General features: G+C 37.7%; 2 protein-coding genes across 7 annotated transcripts in view; both read left to right on the forward strand.

Annotated features, from left to right (window-relative positions):
* LOC118598905 (receptor-type tyrosine-protein phosphatase eta) overlaps nucleotides 1-8,617 on the forward strand; it is a 10,483-nt gene extending 1,866 nt beyond the window's left edge. Inside the window, exons 2-6 of the mRNA XM_036212599.1 lie at nucleotides 2,207-2,467; nucleotides 3,530-3,790; nucleotides 4,681-4,941; nucleotides 6,971-7,231; nucleotides 8,122-8,617. Of these exons, the coding sequence (XP_036068492.1) occupies nucleotides 2,207-2,467; nucleotides 3,530-3,790; nucleotides 4,681-4,941; nucleotides 6,971-7,231; nucleotides 8,122-8,390 (1,313 nt within the window). The 3' untranslated portion in view covers nucleotides 8,391-8,617. The remainder of the gene's footprint in view (nucleotides 1-2,206; nucleotides 2,468-3,529; nucleotides 3,791-4,680; nucleotides 4,942-6,970; nucleotides 7,232-8,121) is intronic.
* Nucleotides 1-24,264, forward strand: part of ptprja (protein tyrosine phosphatase receptor type Ja) — a 75,843-nt gene that overhangs the window by 42,672 nt on the left and 8,907 nt on the right. For all 6 annotated transcript variants that reach the window (XM_036212595.1, XM_036212596.1, XM_036212598.1 and 3 more), the window contains 15 exons: nucleotides 11,969-12,229; nucleotides 12,848-13,108; nucleotides 13,233-13,487; nucleotides 13,692-13,952; nucleotides 16,255-16,515; nucleotides 16,620-16,889; nucleotides 16,973-17,233; nucleotides 17,401-17,661; nucleotides 17,741-17,995; nucleotides 19,726-19,992; nucleotides 20,115-20,378; nucleotides 20,460-20,729; nucleotides 22,248-22,514; nucleotides 22,605-22,874; nucleotides 23,041-23,322. In XM_036212595.1, coding sequence (XP_036068488.1) covers nucleotides 11,969-12,229; nucleotides 12,848-13,108; nucleotides 13,233-13,487; nucleotides 13,692-13,952; nucleotides 16,255-16,515; nucleotides 16,620-16,889; nucleotides 16,973-17,233; nucleotides 17,401-17,661; nucleotides 17,741-17,995; nucleotides 19,726-19,992; nucleotides 20,115-20,378; nucleotides 20,460-20,729; nucleotides 22,248-22,514; nucleotides 22,605-22,874; nucleotides 23,041-23,322 — 3,966 coding nt within the window. The remainder of the gene's footprint in view (nucleotides 1-11,968; nucleotides 12,230-12,847; nucleotides 13,109-13,232; nucleotides 13,488-13,691; nucleotides 13,953-16,254; nucleotides 16,516-16,619; nucleotides 16,890-16,972; nucleotides 17,234-17,400; nucleotides 17,662-17,740; nucleotides 17,996-19,725; nucleotides 19,993-20,114; nucleotides 20,379-20,459; nucleotides 20,730-22,247; nucleotides 22,515-22,604; nucleotides 22,875-23,040; nucleotides 23,323-24,264) is intronic.

Consider the following 24,264-nt stretch of genomic DNA (forward strand, 5'->3'; position numbering starts at 1 on the left):
CCAGTATAACATAAGTGTCACAGCCGTGGCAGCAGATAACCAAACAAAAGGACACAGTGCATTTACCTCCAGTTATACAAGTAAGTAAACATGGTAACCATTTAAGACTAGATGACAGATGTGTCCAACAAAATATTTTTTACTTGTCCATTATCTATATAGAAAATAGAAATAAATTCTCCACATGAACTTGCACAAAAACCTATAATATTAAAAACTAGTAAGGGTTGGAACATTTGTTGAAAAAAGGATTTTTACAGCAACAATAAAATAAAAAGAAACATTCAAATCTGAGGATGAAAATGTGACTAAAATAAATGTGTAAGAAGAAAATATTGTTACTTATATTCAGCACATTTGGATAAATATCTGGACGATGGATGGACGGATAGATCGGATGTCGGTTTGATGGCTGGTTTTATTGATGGTTGATGGTTGATACGATTGAGTTTCAAATGGATTCATGTGTACAGGAATGGGACGTTGGTTGGATGTTAAGATGTAAATTGATGAAATTGATGAAATGGATGGATGAATGATTGCATGAGTTAATGGATTGTAATTGTTTTACCTGCTACTGTTTTATGGTACATTCATAAGATGAGTGCGGTCTTGTTCTTACTTGATGTTTTTTGGTATGTAAAAGAGAAAAACAAATGTTTCAATTTAGTTATTGGTTTTGACAAAAATGTAATTGAAAAGGAGATATATGGAAGAAAATACCACTTTTAGTCTAATGTATTGTCTGCAGATGGCCCTACTTGTTTTTTTCTGTTTTGATGTCTTTTGTAACTTATAAGATAGACATATCATTTTAGTGGATAGGGCAGTTTTCATCTTTATAACTCCACTTCCTTACAGAACCGGATAAAGTCAGAAACCTCACTGTTACTGAAATCACCACTTCCTCTATATCTCTGAACTGGACCAAACCATTAGGACAAAGCTCCTACTATGAAGTAGAATGGTCAAATGGATCATATACTCTAAAAGCCAGTGTGACTGATGAAAGAATGAATATAACTAACCTGACTGCTGGTTTCCAGTATAACATAAGTGTCACAGCCGTGGCAGCAGATAAGCAAACTAAAGGACACAGTGCATTTACCTCCAGTTATACAAGTAAGTAAACATGGAAACCAATTAAGACTTGCTGAGAGAGATATTTGCAACGAAATACCTTAAATCAGTCCCAGAGTGAACTGTCAAGGATGACATCCACTCTTAACCTGAGCGGAAGCAGATGGGACATGTGAAATTCGAAACTTTGGAAGGGGTGAATTTCCAATCTACAAGGAGAAATTTGGTTTTGTCGCTGTTAAGTTTGAGGAAATTTAAGGTGAACCAGGTTTTTATTTAAGACGGGCAAGAGGAAAGGGAGGAAGGTGGAAGAGAAGAGTTGGGTTTACTGGACAGATAGAGCTGGGTATCATCAGCGAAACAATGAGAACCAATGTTAAATTTACATGATATATTGCAGAGGGTAGGAGGAAGGTAATGAGGAGAAGGGCACCAAGAACAGAACCTCAAGGAACACTTCAAGAAATGGATGAGGATTGGGATTTAAATGATTTCAGTTGGATAAACTGGGTTTGGCTTGAGAAGTAAGGAGTAAAAGAAAGGGGGGAACGGACTGCATGCATGAAAAGAAACATTGAAACTGGAGGATGAAAATGTTCCTAAAATAAATGTTTAGGATCAAAATAATGTTACTTATGTACAGCATATGGACAAATACATGAACTGAGGATGGATGAATGAATGGATGCGTGCATGAATAAAATGAAAGGATGGATAGAATAGATGATGGGTAGATGCATTAAAGGATGGATAGAAATACAGATGTATAGGAAAAGAAAAAGAGGTTTGGTTGGACAGATGGATGGATAGACATAGCTGTTTTTCACCTTGTTTTACCTAATACTGCTTTATGGTACATTCTCAAGATGAATGTGTGCTTGTTTTTACTTGATCTGTTTTGTATATAACAGAGGAAAACAAAGTCTTAAAATTGGTCATTGGTCTGGACCAATTTGTGGTTGAAAATATCATCCATGAAAGAAAATACCACTTTAGTCTAATGTATTTTCTGCAACAGGCCAGACTTTTTTTGGGTCATTTTTGGTGTCTTTTGTGACTCAGAAGACATGCATATCAGCTTAGTGTGTAGGGCAGTTTTCATCTTTAGGACTCCTCTTCCTTACAGAACCAGATACAGTGAGAGACCTCACTGTTACTGAAATCACCACTTCCTCTATATCTCTGAGCTGGACCAAACCATTAGGACAAAGCTCCTACTATGAAGTAGAATGGTCAAATGGATCATATACTCTAAATGCCAATGTGACTGATGAAAGAATGAATATAACTAACCTGACTGCTGGTGTCCAGTATAACATACGTGTCACAGCCGTGGCAGCAGATAACCAAACTAAAGGACACAGTGCATTTACCTCCAGTTATACAAGTAAGTAAACATGGAAACCATTTAAGACTTGCTGAGAGAGATATGTGCAACGAAATACCTTAAATCAGTCCCAGAGTGAACTGTCAAGGATGACATCCATTCTTAACGTGAGGGGAAGCAGATGGGACATGTGAAATTGGAAACTTTGGAAGGGGTGAATTTCGAATCTACAAGGAGAAATTTGGTTTTGTCGCTGTTAAGTTTGAGGAAATTTAAGGTGAACCAGGTTTTTATTTAAGACGGGCAAGAGGAAAGGGAGGAAGGTGGAAGAGAAGAGTTGGGTTTACTGGACAGATAGAGCTGGGTATCATCAGCGAAACAATGAGAACCAATGTTAAATTTACATGATATATTGCAGAGGGTAGGAGGTAGGTAATGAGGAGAAGGGGACCAAGAACAGAACCTCAAGGAACACTTCAAGAAATGGATGAGGATTGGGATTTAAATGATTTCAGTTGGATAAACTGAGTTTGGCTTGAGAAGTAAGGAGTAAACCAATGGGGGGAATGGACTTCATGCGTGAAAAGAAACATTGAAACTGGAGGATGAAAATGTACCTAAAATAAGTGTTTAGGATTGAAATAATGTTACTTATGTACAGCATATTTGGACAAATACATGGACTAGGGATGGATGGTTGAAAGGATGGATAGAATAGATGATGGTTGGATGCATTAAAGGATGGATAGAAATACAGATGTATAGGAAAATAAAAAGAGGTTTGGTTGGACAGATGGATGGATAGACGTACCTTTTTTTCACCTCGTTTTACCTGCTACTTCTTTATGGTACATTCTCAAGATGAATGTGTGCTTGTTTTTACTTGATCTGTTTTGTATATAACAGAGGAAAACAAAGTCTTAAAATTGGTCATTGGTCTGGACCAATTTGTGCTTGAAAATATCATTCATAAAAGAAAATACCACTTTAGTCTAATGTATTTTCTGCAACAGGCCAGACTTTTTTTTGGGTCATTTTTGGTGTCTTTTATGACTCAGAAGACATGCATATCAGTTTAGTGTATAGGGTAGTTTTCATCTTTAGGACTCCTCTTCCTTACAGAACCAGATAAAGTGAGAGACCTCGCTGTTACTGAAATCACCACTTCCTCTATATCTCTGAGCTGGACCGAACCATTAGGACAAAGCTCCTACTATGAAGTAGAATGGTCAAATGGATCATATACTCTAAATGTCAATGTGACTGATGAAAGGTTGAATATAACTAACCTGACTGCTGGTGTCCAGTATAACATAAGTGTCACAGCCGTGGCAGCAGATAACCAAACTAAAGGGAACAGTGCATTTACCTCCAGTTATACAAGTAAGTAAACATGGAAACCATTTAAGACTTGCTAAGAGATATTTGCAACAAAATACCTTAAAGCAGTCCCTTATCTATATACGAAATGATACAAACTAATTATCTACTTAGATCAAATGATTAATTTTTCAATAAAGTTGCCACACTACTTTACAAAACAACTTGCACATAAATTTCTAGTAATAACAGCCAAGAAGATTTGGGACATTTCATGATTTTTTTATGACTTCAACAACAACAAAATTAAAAAGAAACATTACAGTTAGAGGTCAAATGAAAATGTGCGTAATATAATTGTTTAGGAGAAAAAAACTGTTTCTTATGTACAATATTTTTGGAGGAATAGATGGACTGAGGTTGGATGGATGAATTGGTGCATGGATAAAGAATGGAACGATGGATGGATGATGGTGGATGCATTGTAAGACTGAAAAATGATTCAATAGATATACAGATGTATCTATAGATGATGGCTGGATGCATGAAAGGATGCATAGATATACTGATGTATAGAAGCAGAGAAAGACGTTTTGTTAGACGGATGCATGGATGGATTGATGAGTCGATGGATGGATGTATCTGTTTTTCACGTTTTACCTATTACTGTTTTGTGGTACGTTCTCAAGATGCATGAGGGCTTGATTTTAATTAATCTATTTAGTACTTAGGTAATGAATACAGAGGCTTTAAATTGGTAATTGGTCTTGAACAATATTTGTTTATAAAAGTCAGTCATTGAAGAAAATGTAACTATTTTTGCGTATTTTCTGCAAAAGCTCCGACTTGGTTGTTTTTAGTTTGTTTTAGTGTCTTTTGTGACTCAGTAGACATGCATATATCAGTTTAGTGTATAGGGCAGTTTTCATCTTTAGGACTCCTCTTCCTTACAGAACCGGATAAAGTCACAAACATCACTGTTACTGAAATCACCACTTCCTCTATATCTCTGAGCTGGACCAAACCATTAGGACAAAGCTCCTACTATGTAGTAGAATGGTCAAATGGATCATATACTCTAAATGCCAATGTGACTGATGAAAGCATGAATATAACTAACCTGACTGCTGGTGTCCAGTATAACATAAGTGTCACAGCCGTGGCAGCAGATAACCAAACTAAAGGACACAGTGCATTTTCCTCCAGTTATACAAGTAAGTAAACATGGAAACCATTTAAGACTTGCTGAGAGAGATATTTGCAACGAAATACCTTAAACCAGTCCCAGAGTGAACTGTCAAGGATGACATCCATTCTTAACGTGAGGGGAAGCAGATGGGACATGTGAAATTGGAAACTTTGGAAGGGGTGAATTTCGAATCTACAAGGAGAAATTTGGTTTTGTCGCTGTTAATTTTGAGGAAATTTAAGGTGAACCAGGTTTTTATTTAAGACGGGCAGGAGGAAAGGGAGGAAGGTGGAAGAGAAGAGTTGGGTTTACTGGACAGATAGAGCTGGGTATCATCAGCGAAACAATGAGAACCAATGTTAAATTTACATGATATATTGCAGAGGGTAGGAGGTAGGTAATGAAGAGAAGGGGACCAAGAACAGAACCTCAAGGAACACTTCAAGAAATGGATGAGGATTGGGATTTAAATGATTTCAGTTGGATAAACTGGGTTTGGCTTGAGAAGTAAGGAATAAACCAATGGAGGGGAATGGACTTCATGCGTGAAAAGAAACATTGAAACTGGAGGATGAAAATGTTCCTAAAATAAATGTTCAGAAGCAAAATAATGCTACTTATGTACAGCATATGGACAAATACATGAACTGAGGATGGATGAATGAATAGATGGATAGAAAAGATGATGGTTGGATGCATTAAAGGATGGATAGAAATACAGATGTATAGGAAAATAAAAAGAGGTTTGGTTGGACAGATGGATGGATAGACGTACCTTTTTTTTTTACCTCGTTTTACCTGCTACTGCTTTATGGTGCATTCTCAAGATGAATGTGTGCTTGTTTTTACTTGATCTGTTTTGTATATAACAGAGGAAAACAAAGTCTTAATATTGGTCATTGGTCTGGACCAATTTGTGTTTAAAAATATCATCCATGAAAGAAAATACCACTTTAGTCTAATGTACTTTCTGCTACAGGCCAGACTTTTTTTGGGACATTTTTGGTGTCTTTTATGACTNAATACCTTAAATCAGTCCCAGAGTGAACTGTCAAGGATGACATCCCTTCTTAACGTGAGGGGAAGCAGATGGGACATGTGAAATTGGAAACTTTGGAAGGGGTGAATTTAGAATCTACAAGGAGAAATTTGGTTTTGTCGCTGTTAAGTTTAAGGAAATTTAAGGTGAACCAGGTTTTTATTTAAGACAGGCAAGAGGAAAGGGAGGAAGATGGAAGAGAAGAGTTGGGTTTACTGGACAGATAGAGCTGGGTATCATCAGCGAAACAATGAGAACCAATGTTAAATTTACATGATATATTGCAGAGGGTAGGAGGTAGGTAATGAGGAGAAGGGGACCAAGAACAGAACCTCAAGGAACACTTCAAGAAATGGATGAGGATTGGGATTTAAATGATTTCAGTTGGATAAACTGGGTTTGGCTTGAGAAGAAAGGAATAAACCAATGGGGGGAATGGACTTCATGCGTGAAAAGAAACATTGAAACTGGAGGATGAAAATGTACCTAAAATAAATGTTTAGGATCAAAATAATGTTACTTATGTACAGCATATTTGGACAAATACATGGACTGAGGATGGATGAATGAATGGATGCCTGCATGAATAAAATGAAAGGATAGATAGAATAGATGATGGGTAGATGCATTAAAGGATGGATAGAAATACAGATGTATAGGAAAAGAAAAAGAGGTTTGGTTGGAAAGATGGATGGATAGACGTACCTGTTTTTCACCTCGTTTTACCTGCTACTTCTTTATGGTACATTCTCAAGATGATTGTGTGCTTGTTTTTACTTGATCTGTTTTGTATATAACAGAGGAAAACAAAGTCTTAAAATTGGTCATTGGTCTGGACCAATTTGTGTTTGAAAATATCATCCATGAAAGAAAATACCACTTTAGTCTAATGTATTTTCTGCAACAGGCCAGACTTTTTTTGGGTCATTTTTGGTGTCTTCTGTGACTCAGAAGACATGCATATCAGTTTAGTGTGTAGGGCAGTTTTCATCTTTAGGACTCCTCTTCCTTACAGAACCAGATAAAGTGAGAGACCTCACTGTTACTGAAATCACCACTTCCTCTATATCTCTGAGCTGGACCGAACCACTAGGACAAAGCTCCTACTATGAAGTAGAATGGTCAAATGGATCATATACTCTAAATGCCAATGTGACTGATGAAAGGCTGAATATAACTAACCTGACTGCTGGTGTCCAGTATAATATAAGTGTCACAGCCGTAGCAGCAGATAATCAAACTAAAGGACACAGTGCATTTACCTCCAGTTATACAAGTAAGTAAACATGGAAACCATTTAAGACTTGCTAAGAGATATTTGCAACGAAATACCTTAAATCAGTCCCATATCTACATACGAAATGATACAAACTAATTGTCTTCTTAGATCAAATGAGTAATTTTTCAATAAAGTTGCCACACTACTTTACAAAACAACTTGCACATAAATTGCTAGTAATAACAACCAAGAAGAGTTGGGACATTTCATGATTTTTTTATGATTTCTACAACAACAACTTTAAAAAGAAACATTACAGTTAGAGGTCAAATGAAAATGTGCGTAATATAATTGTTTAGGGAAAAAAAACTGTTTCTTATGTACAATATTTTTGGATGAATAGATGGACTGAGGTTGGATGGATGAATTGGTGCATGGATAAAGAATGGAACGATGGACGGATGATGGTGGATGCATTATAAGACTGAAAGATGATTCAATAGATATACAGATGTATCTATAGATGATGGCTGAATGCATGAAAGGATGCATAGATATACTGATGTTTAGAAGCAGAGAAAGACGTTTTGTTAGACGGATGCATGGATGGATTGATGAGTCGATGGATGGATGTATCTGTTTTTCACGTTTTACCTATTACTGTTTTGTGGTACGTTCTCAAGATGCATGAGGGCTTGATTTTAATTAATCTATTTAGTAATTAGGTAATGAATTCAGAGGCTTTAAATTGGTAATTGATCTTGAACAATATTTGTTTATAAAAGTCAGTCATTGAAGAAAATGTAACTATTTTTGCGTATTTTCTGCAAAAGCCCTGACTTGGTTGTTTTTAGTTTGTTTTAGTGTATTTTATGACTCAGAAGACATGCATATATCAGTTTAGTGTATAGGGCAGTTTTCATCTTTAGGACTCCTCTTCCTTTCAGAACCGGATAAAGTCAGAAACCTCACTGTTACTGAAATCACCACTTCCTCTATATCTCTGAGCTGGACCGAACCATTAGGACAAAGCTCCTACTATGTAGTAGAATGGTCAAATGGATCATATACTCTAAATGCCAATGTGACTGATGAAAGGTTGAATATAACTAACCTGACTGCTGGTGTCCAGTATAACATACGTGTCACAGCCGTGGCAGCAGATAATCAAACTAAAGGACTGAGTGTGTTTTTCTCCAAATATACAAGTAAGTAAACGTGGAAACCATTTAAGACTTGCTGAGAGATGACTGCTTGATACTAATTTTGAATTTGTCCAATATCTATAAAGGAAGTAGTGGAAATTTAATTCTCTGCATGAACCCATTGAGTCATGTTTCATAAAGTTACCACAATACCCTATACAATAACTAGCACAAAAACTGCTAACAATAACAACTAAGAAGGGTTGGAAGAATATATGACTTTTTTTTTTCCAGGATTTCTACAACAATGACATTAATAATAACAATGTATTTTTTGAAAGTGCCCTTTAACCCTTCCGCTCTCTTTGGGGTCCAGATGACACCAACCACATTTCGATGTGTGATTCCTGTCAAGACAAATGTGGACAGGATTTAATGTCTTCTATGGACATTGATGAAACTCAAAAATCAATGATTAAAAAAATTAATTGCACTGTCATGTGGGGTCCAGATGACCCCACTTTTAATGTAAACATGCCAAGGAGGGTGGAAGGGTTAAAACACTCTAGAACACTGCATGGACTAAAAAAACAATAACATTTATTTTAGCATTATTTTAAATGATTTCAGTTGGATAAACTGGGTTTGGTTTGAGAAGAAAGGAGTAAACCAATGGAGGGGAATGGACTTCATGCGTGAAAAGAAACATTGAAATTGGAGGATGTTAATGTACCTAAAATAAATCTTTAGAAGCAAAATAATGTTACTTATGTACAACATATTTGGACAAATACACGGACTAAGGATGGATGAATGAATAGATGGATAGAATAAATGATGGTTGGATGCATTAAAGGATGAATAGAAATAAAGGTGTATAGGAAAAGCAAAAGAGGTTTGGTTGGACAGATGGATGGACAGACGTACCTGTTTTTCACCTCGTTTTACCTTCAACTGCTTTATAGTACATTCTCAAGATGAATGTGTGCTTGTTTTTACTTGATCTGTTTTGTATATAACAGAGGAAAACAAAGTCTTAAAATTGGTCATTGGTCTGGACCAATTTGTGTTTGAAAATATCATCCATGAAAGAAAATACCACTTTAGTCTAATGTATTTTCTGCAACAGGCCAGACTTTTTTTGGGTCATTTTTGGTGTCTTTTGTGACTCAGAAGACATGCATATATCAGTTTAGTGTGTAGGGCAGTTTTCATCTTTAGGACTCCTCTTCCTTACAGAACCAGATAAAGTGAGAGACCTCACTGTTACTGAAATCACCACTTCCTCTATATCTCTGAGCTGGACCGAACCATTAGGACAAAGCTCCTACTATGAAGTAGAATGGTCAAATGGATCATATACTCTAAATGTCAATGTGACTGATGAAAGGTTGAATATAACTAACCTGACTGCTGGTGTCCAGTATAACATAAGTGTCACAGCCGTGGCAGCAGATAACCAAACTAAAGGACACAGTGCATTTACCTCCAGTTATACAAGTAAGTAAACATGGAAACCATTTAAGACTTGCTGAGAGAGATATGTGCAACGAAATACCTTAAATCAGTCCCAGAGTGAACTGTCAAGGATGACATCCATTCTTAACGTGAGGGGAAGCAGATGGGACATGTGAAATTGGAAACTTTGGAAGGGGTGAATTTCCAATCTACAAGGAGAAATTTGGTTTTGTCGCTGTTAAGTTTGAGGAAATTTAAGGTGAACCAGGTTCTTATTTAAGACGGGCAAGAGGAAAGAGAGGATGGTGGAAGAAAAGAGTTGGGTTTACTGGACAGATAGAGCTGGGTATCATCAGCGAAACAATGAGAACCAATGTTAAATTTACATGATATATTACAGAGGGTAGGAGGAAGGTAATGAAGAGAAGGGGACCAAGAACAGAACCTCAAGGAACACTTCAAGAAATGGATGAGGATTGGGATTTAAATGATTTCAGTTGGATAAACTGGGTTTGGCTTGAGAAGTAAGGAGTAAACCAGTGGAGGGGAACGGACTTCATGCGTGAAAAGAAACATCGAAACTGGAGGATGAAAATGTTCCTAAAATAAATGTTTAGGATCAAAATAATGTTACTTATGTACAGCATATGGACAAATACATGAACTGAGGATGGATGAATGAATGGATGCGTGCATTAATAAAATGAAAGGATGGATAGAATAGATGATGGGCAGATGCATTAAAGGATGGATAGAAATACAGATGTATAGGAAAAGAAAAAGAGGTTTGGTTGGACAGATGGATGGACAGATGTACCTGTTTTTCACCTCGTCTTACCTGCTACTTCTTTATGGTACATTCTCAAGATGAATGTGTGCTTGTTTTTACTTGATTTGTTTTGTATAGAACAGAGGAAAACAAAGTCTTAAAATTGGTCATTGGTCTGGACCAATTTGTGTTTGAAAATATCATCCATGAAAGAAAATACCACTTTAGTCTAATGTATTTTCTGCAACAGGCCAGACTTTTTTTGGGTCATTTTTGGTGTCTTCTGTGACTCAGAAGACATGCATATATCAGTTTAGTGTGTAGGGCAGTTTTCATCTTTAGGACTCCTCTTCCTTACAGAACCAGATAAAGTGAGAGACCTCACTGTTACTGAAATCACCACTTCCTCTATATCTCTGAGCTGGACCGAACCATTAGGACAAAGCTCCTACTTTGTAGTAGAATGGTCAAATGGATCATATACTCTAAATGTCAATGTGACTGATGAAAGGTTGAATATAACTAACCTGACTGCTGGTGTCCAGTATAACATAAGAGTCACAGCTGTGGCAGCAGATAATCAAACTAAAGGACCGAGTTTGTTTACCTCCAAATATACAAGTAAGTAAACATGGAAACCATTTAAGACTTGCTGAGAGATGACTGCCTCAAAATATTTTGAATTAGTCCAATATCTCTAAAGAAAGTAATAGTAATTAATTCTCCACATGATCCCAATGAGCCACGTTTCAATAGAGTTGTCACAATCTCTTAGGTAAAAGGCTTATTTTTTTTCAAAAACATGTAAAAGAACTGATTATCTAAACTACAAATATGTTTGGAATTATTTTGGGAAAACCTTTAAACTAGTCTTTAGAACAATGAAACCAAAAAAGAAATGTTCAGAAAGTCAATAAAAAAGATAAAATGCCCCTAAAATAATGGTCTACTAGAAAAAATTAAATAAATGAATGGATAGAAGATAGTTTTGACGTTGGACGGATAAATAAATTCTTAATGGACTCATAGATATGAATCTATATCAATCCATCCCACAAAAGCTGGATGTATAGATGGATTTATGATTGGATATAGGGTCAGTTGGATAGATCATAAAGGGAAAAACAGATGGTTGGATAGTAGAGTAAATAGATGGATGGATGCTTTGATGGACACTTTTTAAAATGGGTCAGTTTATAAATGAATGGATGGCAATTCCTGCTACTGCTTTATTGTACATTTCCATAATGAATGGGCGCTTGTGTTTAATATAGTCAGTCATTGAAGAAAATCAAGAACTTTTTTGTGTATTTTTTGCATGGTTGTTTTTGTTTGTTTTGAAGTATTTTGTGACTCTGAAGTCAAAAAGATCATTTTAGTGTATAGGGCAGTTTTTATCTAAATGACTCCTTCTTCTTACAGAACCGGATAAAGTGAGAGACCTCACTGTTACTGAAATCACCACTTCCTCTATATCCCTGAGCTGGACCGAACCATTAGGACAAAGCTCCTACTATGAAGTAGAATGGTCAAATGGATCATATACTCGGAATGTCAGTTTGGCAAAGAAGAGCAAGACTATATCTAACCTGACTGCTGGTGTCCAGTATAACATAAGTGTCACAGCCGTGGCAGCAGATAACCAAACTAAAGGACTGAGTGTGTTTGCCTCCAATTATACAAGTAAGTAAACATGGAAACCACTTTAGTCTTGTTGTTAGATGTGTGCAACTAAATACCTGTACAGAGTGACACAAATGAAGAATGAAGAGAAATGTGTCAGAGAAAAAGTCACACAAGTAATACATAACCCCAAAATAATTAGAAATACAAATATAAACCATCTACTTGTATCTCATTGTTCTGATAATTAACACAATAACATGTGTAACAATTTGTGGTAACTTTTAGCAATAACTTTCACAAATCATTTAATTTTGACCACTAACCAAGTCACTAAAGGTAGTGTCACAACTGTGGTTGCAGATGACTAACCAGAAGGAGAAAATGTGGTTCTTTGCTGTTATTTTTGAGTTAATTTGTGAAAATTCAAAGCTTTTTTTTTCTTCTTGTACCCGGAAACAGATTTATAAATTGCAAGTATCAAAGCTGTTCTTTAATCAAAATAGGTTAAAACTCTGTAACTTTTAATTTTTGTTAATCAGTAGAAGTGAATAATTTTAACTTATGTGTTTACATTCCAGTATACAATGAAATATCCTTATCACTTTAAGGAGTAACAAAGACTTTTTTGCAGATGACGTTGTGTTTTTTGTTTCATAATTTTTCACTGTTTTGTAGATCCAGGAAAAATTCTGAATCTGATTTCATCTGTCACCACAACCTCAATCTCTTTGAACTGGACTCCCCCCTCGGGTTATGTGTTATCTTACAAAGTGGAATGGTTTAAAAGTGACAGTCACCCAAGTACCATCTTTGTAGTGGAGCCGTGGGCTTTGCTGTCAGGTCTGATACCCGGCTCCTCCTACAATATTACAATTACTGCTGTTGCCAGAGACAATGCAACTCTAGGAGAGTCTTACAGCATCACGAATGTCACGGGTAAGCCAAAAGTTTATGGAGATGACCTCTTTTAAATATGTGAAATGTATTAAAATTGGACTATGAATACATACTGATTGAATTCTCCATTTCTCACATATATTTTTTCTTTCTGTGTTTTCAGAGCCTGACATAGTCAAAAATCTCAGCATTGTTTTTGTTACAACCACATCCGTGTCTTTATCATGGGATAAACCAGAGGGCAATGCTAACTCGTACATCGTCAGATGGAATTCAACAAAAGGAAACTCCAATCAAGCGAACACTGTTCCTTCATCTTACAACATTACTAACTTAACTCCTGGAGTGCTGTATGACATTTCCGTGGTGGCTGTGGCTGTAAATGAGGGGAAGAAAACCTTCACAAAAACCTTCACAAGTGGGTTCATAGATTCAGAAAACCTTTTAAAATCTTTGAAATCAAGCAATTTAAAGACATTTAGTAATCTGCTTTTTTATATGTTGCTATTTGCTAAACTTTTACAGAAACTAAACTTTATTCAACTTTTTACACCTAAATTCCTGCAGCCACAACTTGTTTAGGAAAGAACTCAAATCTCATCTTCTCTTTTTAACTAAACAGGGTCTGAAAACCCTCAGAATATTACAGTTACAGCCAGAGGGACTCGCTACCTAAACATCAGCTGGAGTTTGTTGAAAGGAGAGTTTGCCTATTTTGAGGTGAAGATTTCAAACACAGAGCTAAATTGGAACAAAACCATCAACACATCTGCCCAGGCAGCATATTTCACAGATTTAAATCCTGGGAGACTCTATCATGTCATCGTGACCACTGTGGTTGGGGACTTCAGGAGCCCGTCTGTTGATTCTTCGTTTGCCACTGGTGAGTTCAAACGTTCCTCTGTGTCTGGGAAAGCCCACCTCCATATGAATGACCTCAGAGTCAGAGAACAACGTGCTCAGATACTCTAACGGTTCAAAGAACATTAAAGCCTTTGCTAGGGGAGGGGTGCTGGACTCGTTACATTTTTGCTTAATGTGGTTTTAGCCAAAGTATATTTTGTTGTGAAATAAAAAATAGTGATAAAAACATAACACTTTATAACATTTTCTCTTTTTTAATGGGATAATATTAATCTTGTACTTGTAAGAGAAAATGCAGCATAGCCAAAAAAGAAAATCAAACTATCCTGACCCCCCCTTCCCTGAATTGATGATGAAAGAAACAAAATGCTGAGAATAAATTATCTAAAATGATGACTACAACTGTTTCCCTAAATGTGTTAGAAGTGGTCATTTTATCATAAAAGGACAGTCCCAGCTTCAAGCTGAGTTTCAATTTTACATATTTAAAACTATCAAAATTGTCAAAAAAACACAATGTTGCACTAAGAAAAGTTGCATTACCTTTAATAATGCTTGAGTGAATGCTTTTTGCTGAATCTGCTAAAGAAATTAACTGTAATTACTGAAGAGATTTGCTACAAAAGAAATGCTAAAGCTATTTGCATACTGCTAAAATTGCTTAAGGAGTTAAAGTTGCAGAAATTGTACCATAATAAGTACACAAAGAATTAGAAGAATTTCTTTAAAAATAGAAAAAATTCTGTAAAATGAAAAAATGCGTAAAGGTATGAACTGTGAATTAGCCCAAAACCTCAGTAGATGCCAAATTAGCCGAAAAAAGTTAGCATTATGCTCAAATGTTAGCTTACTTCTAAAAAAGACGAAAAATCCGTAGTAGGTGCCAAATAAGCCAAAAAGCTAGCATGTTGCTAACATATATTAGCTTATCTCAAAATTAGCCCTTAAAACCTCAGTAGCATTGATGTCCAAAACAAGCTGAAAATTATGAAACCACACTTGCATGGGCTTTAAACTGCGCAAAGATTTAAAGAATTGCATGAAAAAAATTGCATAAAATTGTAAATACTTGCGTAATATTTCAAAATTTGTGGAATTTTAACAATGACAAAAGAACAAGCATGAATTTGCTAAACATGCTGAATGTTTTTAATTGCATAAATTTAAAAAAATCCAATTTATTACAATGGGGCTAAAACATCGCATAAACTGCATAACATCGCAAAAACCGTGAAGTTTACAAATACCAAAAATACAAGCAAGTCCTTAACCAGATGAACGTTTTGATACCAAAATGTGTTTTTTTCATGCCAAAAAACGTACAGAAGAGAAATAAATTATAAGAAGGAGAAACAGAATCACTGTAGTGTGAATGCTTACAAAGCTTACAAAGCATTCACACAATTACACACCAGCTATGTGGAAGCAGCTTTGGAGAGACTTTGGGAAATGGTGGTTGGTGATTTTACAGAGGAGCTGCAGATCCAACAATTCAATATGATACGTTCAACTTTCTATGAGCTGTGATGCTGTAGGACCTCTTGCAGCGCCCGCTAAGCATGGTATCCGGTTGTTGTTTATGTTACTCATTAAATCCGAAAACAAGTGTTTCAACTGCAGTTTTGCGTAATATGTCAATTTCGATATGCCTCAAAAACTACTTTCTCTAAGCGCAAATATTTTTTTTTTTGATAAAATGTCATGTTCCCATTAGTTAAATTTATAATTGCAGATCCAATTAGTTCCATTTCCTTGTCAGAGGAAACGCAGCTTCTGAGGCTGGTGTCTAATTCCAATTTCCTCATTCTAAATGATGTATATTTGCCTAAAGGTACTTTCTAATAATTATGAGTTTAAACTCATTTTTGTATTGTTTTTAAACATGTAAGTGGTTCATACAATCACTAAATATTTTTCTAGTCTTTCACACATTGAGCGAATCCATATCATATTAAACCCGGCCTCGTGCTTCCACATTTACTTTTGTTGTTGTGTATTATCAGTATCCACAATAGAGTCAGAATAAACACGTTTGTGATATTGTTACTGAAACCTAAATGAAACAGCGATAGAAAAAGGACCTGTGATTTGAGAAAATTGGTTGTTTAAGGATAAGTGATCAAATAATTTTTTTGCACATTTTAATCTTTGATAGACTGTTACTGTGACTGATTAGTTTAACTGTTTTAATGACAGTTTTCACTGTGATGTCTTTTATTTCTCTGATTTTTATTAAACTATTAAATGAATCAAAAAGTGTTCTCAGTACAAATAGTAACATGCTTAATCAGCAGTATAATGTACATCTGTTCCTCCTTCAGTTCCTCTCCCCCCTGATTCCCTCATCATTGCTGACTGGACCAACTCCTCGCTCCGGTTGAAGTGGACCATCCCTGACCTCATGAAAGGAGCTCCTAACATCCAGTTTCTGATCAAATACAATGGTCAAGACACACCCATGATTGAAGGCACCAGCAAAGAGCTGTCAATGCTCGCCTCTGGAACCCTTTACAACATAACTATTACAACTGAGGGACCTCAAAACCTCCCAAGCATGTCTATCCAGAACTCTTCTTACACCTGTACGTTTGAGAGCCCTCAGTCATCCCGACACGGAACAGTTTCTGAAGATACGATACACAGAAACAAAGCTTCTCTTCTAACTTTTCTGTCTTCTTTTGTCCAGTGCCCAACCCAGTGCAGAATGTGAAAGTGACAGTTTTAAACACAACTTCAGCGAGGGTCGACTGGATGGAGCCATGGGGTTCCCAAGGCTACTATACGTACTTGGTTGAAGCATACAATCTCACAAACGCACTTGTCCATTCAGAAAATGTCAACAGCAAGAGCACCATCATAAAAAACCTGGAGCCAGGATCAAACTACTCTGTCAATGTCACCACAATAGCTGCTCCAGATCGTAAATCTCCTGCAGTGCAGGCGTCCTTTACCACAAGTACGAGTGCTAAAACTTTACCAAACTCTTCATGGTAAAGTACAAGCTTTTATAATGCTCCCCCATTTCTGTTCTGACTTCAGAGCCAAAAGCAGTGACCGGACTCAAGTATGAGTCTGGGACCACATTCATCAATGTGACATGGGACCGGCAAAGTGATTATAAAGACTCCTACACTTACCTGGTGAAAGCTTTTGATGGGAATGTCTTGGTTCAGAATCAAACTGTAAAGCTAGAGACATACAACTTCTCTTCCCTGAGTCCCGGAACCTTTTACAACATTGTTGTGTCTGTTTCCGTAAACCAAGTCTCCTCTGAGGAAGTATGGATCAGCTCCCAAACAAGTAGGTGTCATAAAGTTTCTTAAGCTTCAGTTTTCCTCATACAAATGTATTCCTGTAAAGTTCTTTTTCAAAATCTTTTCATGTGCATCAATCCATTTGCTTTTTGTGATTTTTTTTTTTTGTGAGGCGTCATGTTTCTCATAGATTTGATCTCTTCTTCCCTCCAGTTCCTGAAAAGGTGTTCGGTCTGACAGCGACAGGAACCACCACGAGCCTGAATTTGAGATGGAGCACGCCGAGCGGGCGGGTGTCCTCGTACTCCATCAAGCTGTTTAAAGGCGGCGTGTTGAATCAAATTAAAGAACAACCTAACAGCAGCACTACTCAGCTGTTTGGGGGTTTGGATCCTGGGGTGATTTACCAAGTACAGGTCGTCACCATAAGTGGGCCCGCCCAGAGCAGCACCTGCACGGTTTTCAATGCCACCCGTGAGTTTGGTATTTTGACGGGAATGGATTCCAATAACGCCAGCGATTTTACCAGATCTTTGTGTTCTTTCTTCACCAGTTCCCACCCCCCCTGGCTCCATTGCGGTGGTCAGTAAGACTGTTAATTCCATCAACTTTACCTGGTCCCCTCCAATCAACATGAGCCAAAATCAGTACAACTTCACTGTGATGAATGGAAACACCATTGAGGTTATCCGGAATCACTGGTTCCTGTTGGAGCGGCTACAGTCTGGAAGTTCTTATTCGATCTCAGTCGTCACAGTTGGGGTGATGCAGTACCAGAGTACAGCAGTGAATGCAACTACATACACCAGTGAGTAAACTTTTACCACTCCATGTGATGTTCTGGTGTTGTATGATTCCTGGCAGCGTCATGGGGAGATGTTTCATTCAGCTTTTCTATGGTTGACTACAGAAGACCTTGCAGGAGCATCTTACCTCTCAAAGTGCTTCAAACTCATTCTGCAAGCTTTGTTAGGGTTTCGGAAGCTTTGGTTTGCCACTTCTCTGCTGTTTCTTTGTTTTTTTTGGAACATAAGCAGAAAACCTGTAGAAAAGACCTCCAGGAAACATTGTGACACAGTTTGTTAGGTTGAAAGAATTTTATTTGGAGGAATACATTCCAGAGACACTGCGATCTGAAACCTTCTTTGTCTAAACAGAAAAAGGAGAACCTAGAAAAGCTAACCAGGAAACAAACAGTTTGAGTATAAAATGAAAGTGGCTTCATGAAATCTGCCAAATGTTTTGAATGTTGGATGTGGGGTCCAGCAGGCTCCACCTACTTTTATCGAGCAATCTGGTTGGTCAGTTTATAATTTGAATAACTTGAACTAAAGAAAAAATATGATGAAAAACAAGTATTTTTTGACCTATAGAATGACTGAATAAGAGTGGTGTATATGCCTATAGAAGTCTACAGGATTTTGGCTTCTTGGTGCCACTTCCTGTTTAAAACTATAGTGACGGGTTCACTCAGTCCAGTTCTCTCATAACAGGGGTCGGCAACCTTTTATAGTAAAAGAGCCGTTTGGACTAGTTTTTACTGATCAAAACCTAGAGAGCCACATGGATTAACTTTAGCCTTTAGGAAATTTTGATAATTCATTACCATTTAAAAAAAAGGAATTATTCCTTATTTAAAAGCAAAAATATAAAAAAGAAACTAGCATCTGTCAAAATGTGATTTTCTTTCTTCATTTTTACATTTTATCTTATCCCAAATTAACCAAAAAGCTAGATCATTGCTTAATTAGTAGCTAAACTCCAAAATTGACAAAAAAATCCTCAATAAACTGAATGAATCAAAAATGTCAGCCTGTTTCTAAAATAGAAGCTAAACTTTAAATTAACCTAAAAAATATCATTGGATAACAAATTAGCCATAACTTTAGCTTATTGCTAAATTTTTAGCTAAACTCAAAATTAGCTTAAAAAACTCAGTAGAAGTCAAATCAGGCAAAAAAAAAAAAAGCTAACTTGTTGCTTAATTACTAGCTAAACTCAAAAATAGCGTACAATTCCGTATTAAACAAAATTACAAAAATTAAAAAACTTACAAAAAAATTGCTAGCATTTAATTTTTCTTCAGCCAGAGAGCAACCATGGAGACATAAAAGAGCCACATGTGGCTCTGGAGCCGCCGGTTGAACACCCCTGTCTTATACAGTTAATGATCCCTAAGCAATACCCCCCCCCCTGCCCTCCCTCCCCTCCCCAGGTTACATGGCAGCAGTGAATGTGTGAATGATACTATAGCTGTAGAGCTCTAGGCTTGAAAAGTAGAACAGTATGATGTAACTTAACGCTTTAAGAGCATTATCATAGGTATTAATAATAATAAAAAACTAAAAAAATCTCATTAAATTGCATAATACACTTTTGAATGTCATAATAATTTGAACTATGGGTAGAAAAACACTGGTACTCCATAACATTGATATGTAATGAAAATTAAAGACTAAATTACTGATGTTATTCATATTACAGCTTGATTTTGTCCTACAATCTCTGACATTGAACACCATGTGTGTCTTCTTCCAGAACCGCACGGCGTTTCCAATCTAACGCAGACTCAAGTCACCACAAACTCCGTCAGCCTCAAATGGGACCAGCTGGAGAGTAAACCTTACTACTATTACAACGTGCAAGCCTTTAATTCCTCCCATTTAGAGACAATTAGCTCAAATGCCAATAGCACTAATAAAACGGTCGACAAACTTGAGTCTGGAACCAACTATACCTTCATCGTCACAACAGTGACACCAGACGGCACACGCTCAGAGCCCAGCATGGTGTCCTACTTCACACGTACGTGTCAGCTTTGGAGGATGTCTGTCTGCGTGATGACGATGCTGTCTGCAAGATGCAAGATGCACAATCCTATTTGCGTGATGCTGTGTATTTGTAATAGGTCCTCTTTGTTGTTCCAGGGCCATTACCTGTTACCGCTTTAGGGGCTTTAACCTTAAATACATCTTCTATTTACCTCAACTGGACCAAACCATCTCAGTACAAAAGTTACTACACATACTTTGTGAAGACCATCTGGGCCACTGAGATCAGAAACACCACCGTTCAGAATGAAACCGTCGTGATCTCTGGCCTCATCCCGGGAACCAATTACTCCTTCTGTGTCACCGTCATCTTACCAGACTCCACTGAGGGGGAGGAAATCTGCACACATCAGTACACTAGTGAGTCTTCTTCCTTCAGTTTCTTTTTTTCATTGGTTATGCAGGACTTCTTTTCACTGATTCTCTCCTGAACACAAACAGAGCCTGAAAAGGCAAAACCCATTTCTGTCGGGAGTGACGGCTCCAACTCTTCGATCATTGTGACATGGACAAAACCTTCTGGAAATGTGGAGATGTTCAAGCTGATACTAAACAACACAGACTCAGGATTCTCTGTCACAAAGGAACTGAACTCCAGCACCACCTCATTCACATTTGACAATCTAATAGCTGGAACGCTGTACAGCGCACAGCTGGCCACATGCAGCGGACCATTTTGTGAGGACGCCGACTATGTGACCAACGCAACCTGTAAGTGCAGCCTTTATTGAAGCTTTCATGTAAACCATAAAGATCGAACTTTTCACAAAACTAAAATTAAAGGTCAAATCCGACCTGAGGTTTGCACTCTTGACTTTTAGGGAGTTGTTGGGCTTCAGGTTTTGGTTTCTTAGATTTCAATGGCTTCTGAACAAACTGTACAGAAAATTATACTGAAAAGCTGTTTTTTAGCAAGTTAAGGACATAATTGATTTACATTTTACATAAATCATTTCGATATGATCAGGACTGTTTAAAATGCCAGAAATAGTCAGAGAAGAAGAAATAGCGAGTTCCGTCATAAACAAACAAAGATGGATCTGGGCTGCTCGTAAATATGTAGGAATAGCATCCGCCTTTAATTTGTCTGGACGTGATTGGAAAAACGAATTCACTTGATTTTTTTGCACGGTTTCTTAGGACTGTTCGGAGCGTCATTTCCGCATTTAAAGGCCGCCTCTACCGGCTCATACAGTCCTGAGAGAGACAGTTTTCCTGGGAGATGCAGTTTTCCTGAATTCGGCAGCTCAGTTGCGCAGAGCGGCTCTAAAGCTCACAATGTAACAAAGCGCACGCCCAGATTCCCGACCTCAATGCTTATATACATGAAAGCTATGAATCGGCTGCTCTGCTCAGAGAAACAGTCAAGAGCAGCCAATCGGTCCTCTGAAGACTGCCATCCCCTCTCTGCATGATGTGAAATCCAGCACATTAATGACACACGATTGGAAAATCCGAATGAGTCTGATTGGGTCAGAGTATTCTGAATGGCATGTATACATGACGCATTTTTATTTTGATCAGGTGTTTATTCCGATTACTTGTGACCATGTAAACACAGCTTAAGACAATGGCAGAAGTGGCATAAGAAATTGCGCACCGTAGTTTTAAGATTTAAAAAAATATCAAAAACAAAAAATGACTAGTCGACTATTAAATTAGTCATCGGCCATTTTAATAGCTAACATGGTCGTGACTGACTAATCGTAGTAGCCCTACTCTGCCCCATTCTGATCATCCACCTGCAGACAAACAGATCCACGAACGTCTTTGTTTTTCTCGTCTTACCTGAATTCTGGATGGCTCTGATGTTGCTGCCATTTTTGTTGCATCGCTAATGTTAGGTTGGGGGGTGTGAGGGTTGTAAGCTAGTGGGAGAGTGTAAACAAAGCCAAGATGAGACGGTTTGCTCTGCACCAACAGTCCCACCTACAACCCAAAAGTGAATTTCTAATGAACTCCTGCCCCTCTGCAGAAACTATGGCCTAGAAAATGGCAGGTTTTAGCTTTAGACAAAAAAAAAAACCATCATTGTAATTAAAAGACCACTGGGAACAATTTGGGAATACATCGGAAGATGTTCTGAGTGGAACAGAAGTAAAGTGAATTTGCAAACTTTATGATTTTTTTTTTTTTTATTGTTGAAACGCAAATCGAGAAGCTGCCAAAATCTGCTTTGATTTCTTCGTGAGCTTGTTGAATTAATAGTTCTGCTTGTTGTCTGTTCAGTCCCTAACCCCCCTGGGCCCATTAAGATCCTGAACCAGACCACCAGCTCTATTCAGGTGGAATGGGGAGAAGCTCCTCTCATGTCGTCTGGATTTGTCTACAAACCTCGTATTTACACAAAAGAAAATGGCACGCTACACACTTCTCTCAATGCCAGTTTCACTTTTACATCTCTGCCATCCGGGACTCTCTTCAGCATCTCTGTGAAGACTCAGGGGCCCATGAATCTAGAGAGTGACAGTGTTTTCTGGATCGGGGTCAGCACAAGTGAGGGTTTTACTTTTGCATTAACGCTTTTTCTCCACTTGTGTTTTGACAATTTGAATCATGATCTGCATCTTTGTCTGATCCCATCAGGACCACATATGGTGCAAAATCTTAAGGCTTCTCCTGAGGAAACGAGCATCACAGTCAGCTGGGAGCGGCCCCAGGAATACAAAGACACGTATCGATACAATGTTTCCTGGAGAGCAGAGACTCCTGTGTCCTCAGAACAGTTCAAAAACATCACAGGGGAGACCTTCATCATCTCCAAACTGGAGCCGGGCACTTTCTACATCATTACTGTCATAACAGAGACGGCGGATGGAACGCAGGCCGCCCCAGTCACCATCCATACGAGGACAGGTATGTTTGTTGTCATGACGGCAAAGACAAGACGAGTGTGGAACACTCATCCTGAATTTTATTTGTATTTATTATTAATTGTACTATGGGGAGGGGTAATAAATGAGTGAAAACAGTCTCATCTTAAAAGACAAAATGTTTTTGCCGTTTGCTTCTGTTGTTTCAGGCGTGAGCAGTGTCACAGGTTTGATGTGTGCTGGACCAAACCAGTCCAATCCAGAGATCAATCTGTCTTGGTTGAAACCTGCTGGCCTGAGCACCGGATTTGTCATCCAAATAGACAATCAAAACCACACTTTGCTTTCAAACAGCTGCAGTTCACAGGAAAAGTGTAATTACACAGTTTCCCATCTAAAATACTACACTGAATATCATGTGCTGGTGTGGACCCAAAACTCCGACCAGTACAGTCCCTCTGTTGCCATAGACTGCATCACGGGCATCAAAGGTCAGTTCTTATTTTATGTGATCAAAGATTATTTTCAAGTTTTATCCTGCTCTGACATGTTCCTTCACTCCCACTAATCTCTCTTTGCCAATCAGCTCAGCAGAACTTTTTTCAGTCTGTCATTTCCATCCAGGGATGATCTCACACCTGAAGCAGATCACATGTACATTCTCTTTGCTTCTTCAAAAGTCCCAAACATTCAAACAGTTTTCAATAAGGAGAAATCCTCGGAATGCCAATAAATATTAGTTTGTGATACAAAATGTGCATAATTTAGCCCATAGTCTTTTGGCGGTTAGGCTCTGGTCAGATTGATGAGAAGCTTGGATCATAGACGTAAAAACCCCCAGAGCCTAGATGCTGATGGTTGTAGAGGCCATTGCAAGAGATCGCATGGTTCAGGTGGAGAATGGGGTGGAGGAGGGCCGGCAAAACCGTCTGCAATGTAGAAAGATAAACAATTATGAATTTAAATGCAGGAGTGAGATTGTGATTGGCTAAGAAAGAAGAAAGAATTTAGCTGTTGGTTTAGAGCAGGGAGTCAAACAGTGCCCTATGTGCCCGCCAGGTGGTTTAATCCACCCCAGTCTTGAGGAGAAAAAAATATAAGGATGTTGAAGGAAAAAAAAGCAAGTTTCTAGCCCATTCCTGCAGCGAGTTTGTGCTATCCTTGGTATGTTGACGTTGGTAGTGGGGTCATCTGGACCCCACAAGACTGTGCTGGACATTTTTTTCAATTATTTCAGATTTTTACTGGTGTGTGTGACAGGATTTCATGTCTGCCACGGTCCTTTATCCACATTTGTCATGGGATGGACAGCCTGTCAATTTATAATATAGCATGAGGGTTAAAGAAATGGCCCAAATCCACAATTCCGCCACTAGGGGGAGCAAAGGTAAAGAAATACCGGTATAACAACAGATCAAGAAATAAACAGCATT

Source organism: Oryzias melastigma, linkage group LG6 (genome assembly GCF_002922805.2).
Source record: "Oryzias melastigma strain HK-1 linkage group LG6, ASM292280v2, whole genome shotgun sequence".
NCBI lineage: Eukaryota > Metazoa > Chordata > Actinopteri > Beloniformes > Adrianichthyidae > Oryzias > Oryzias melastigma.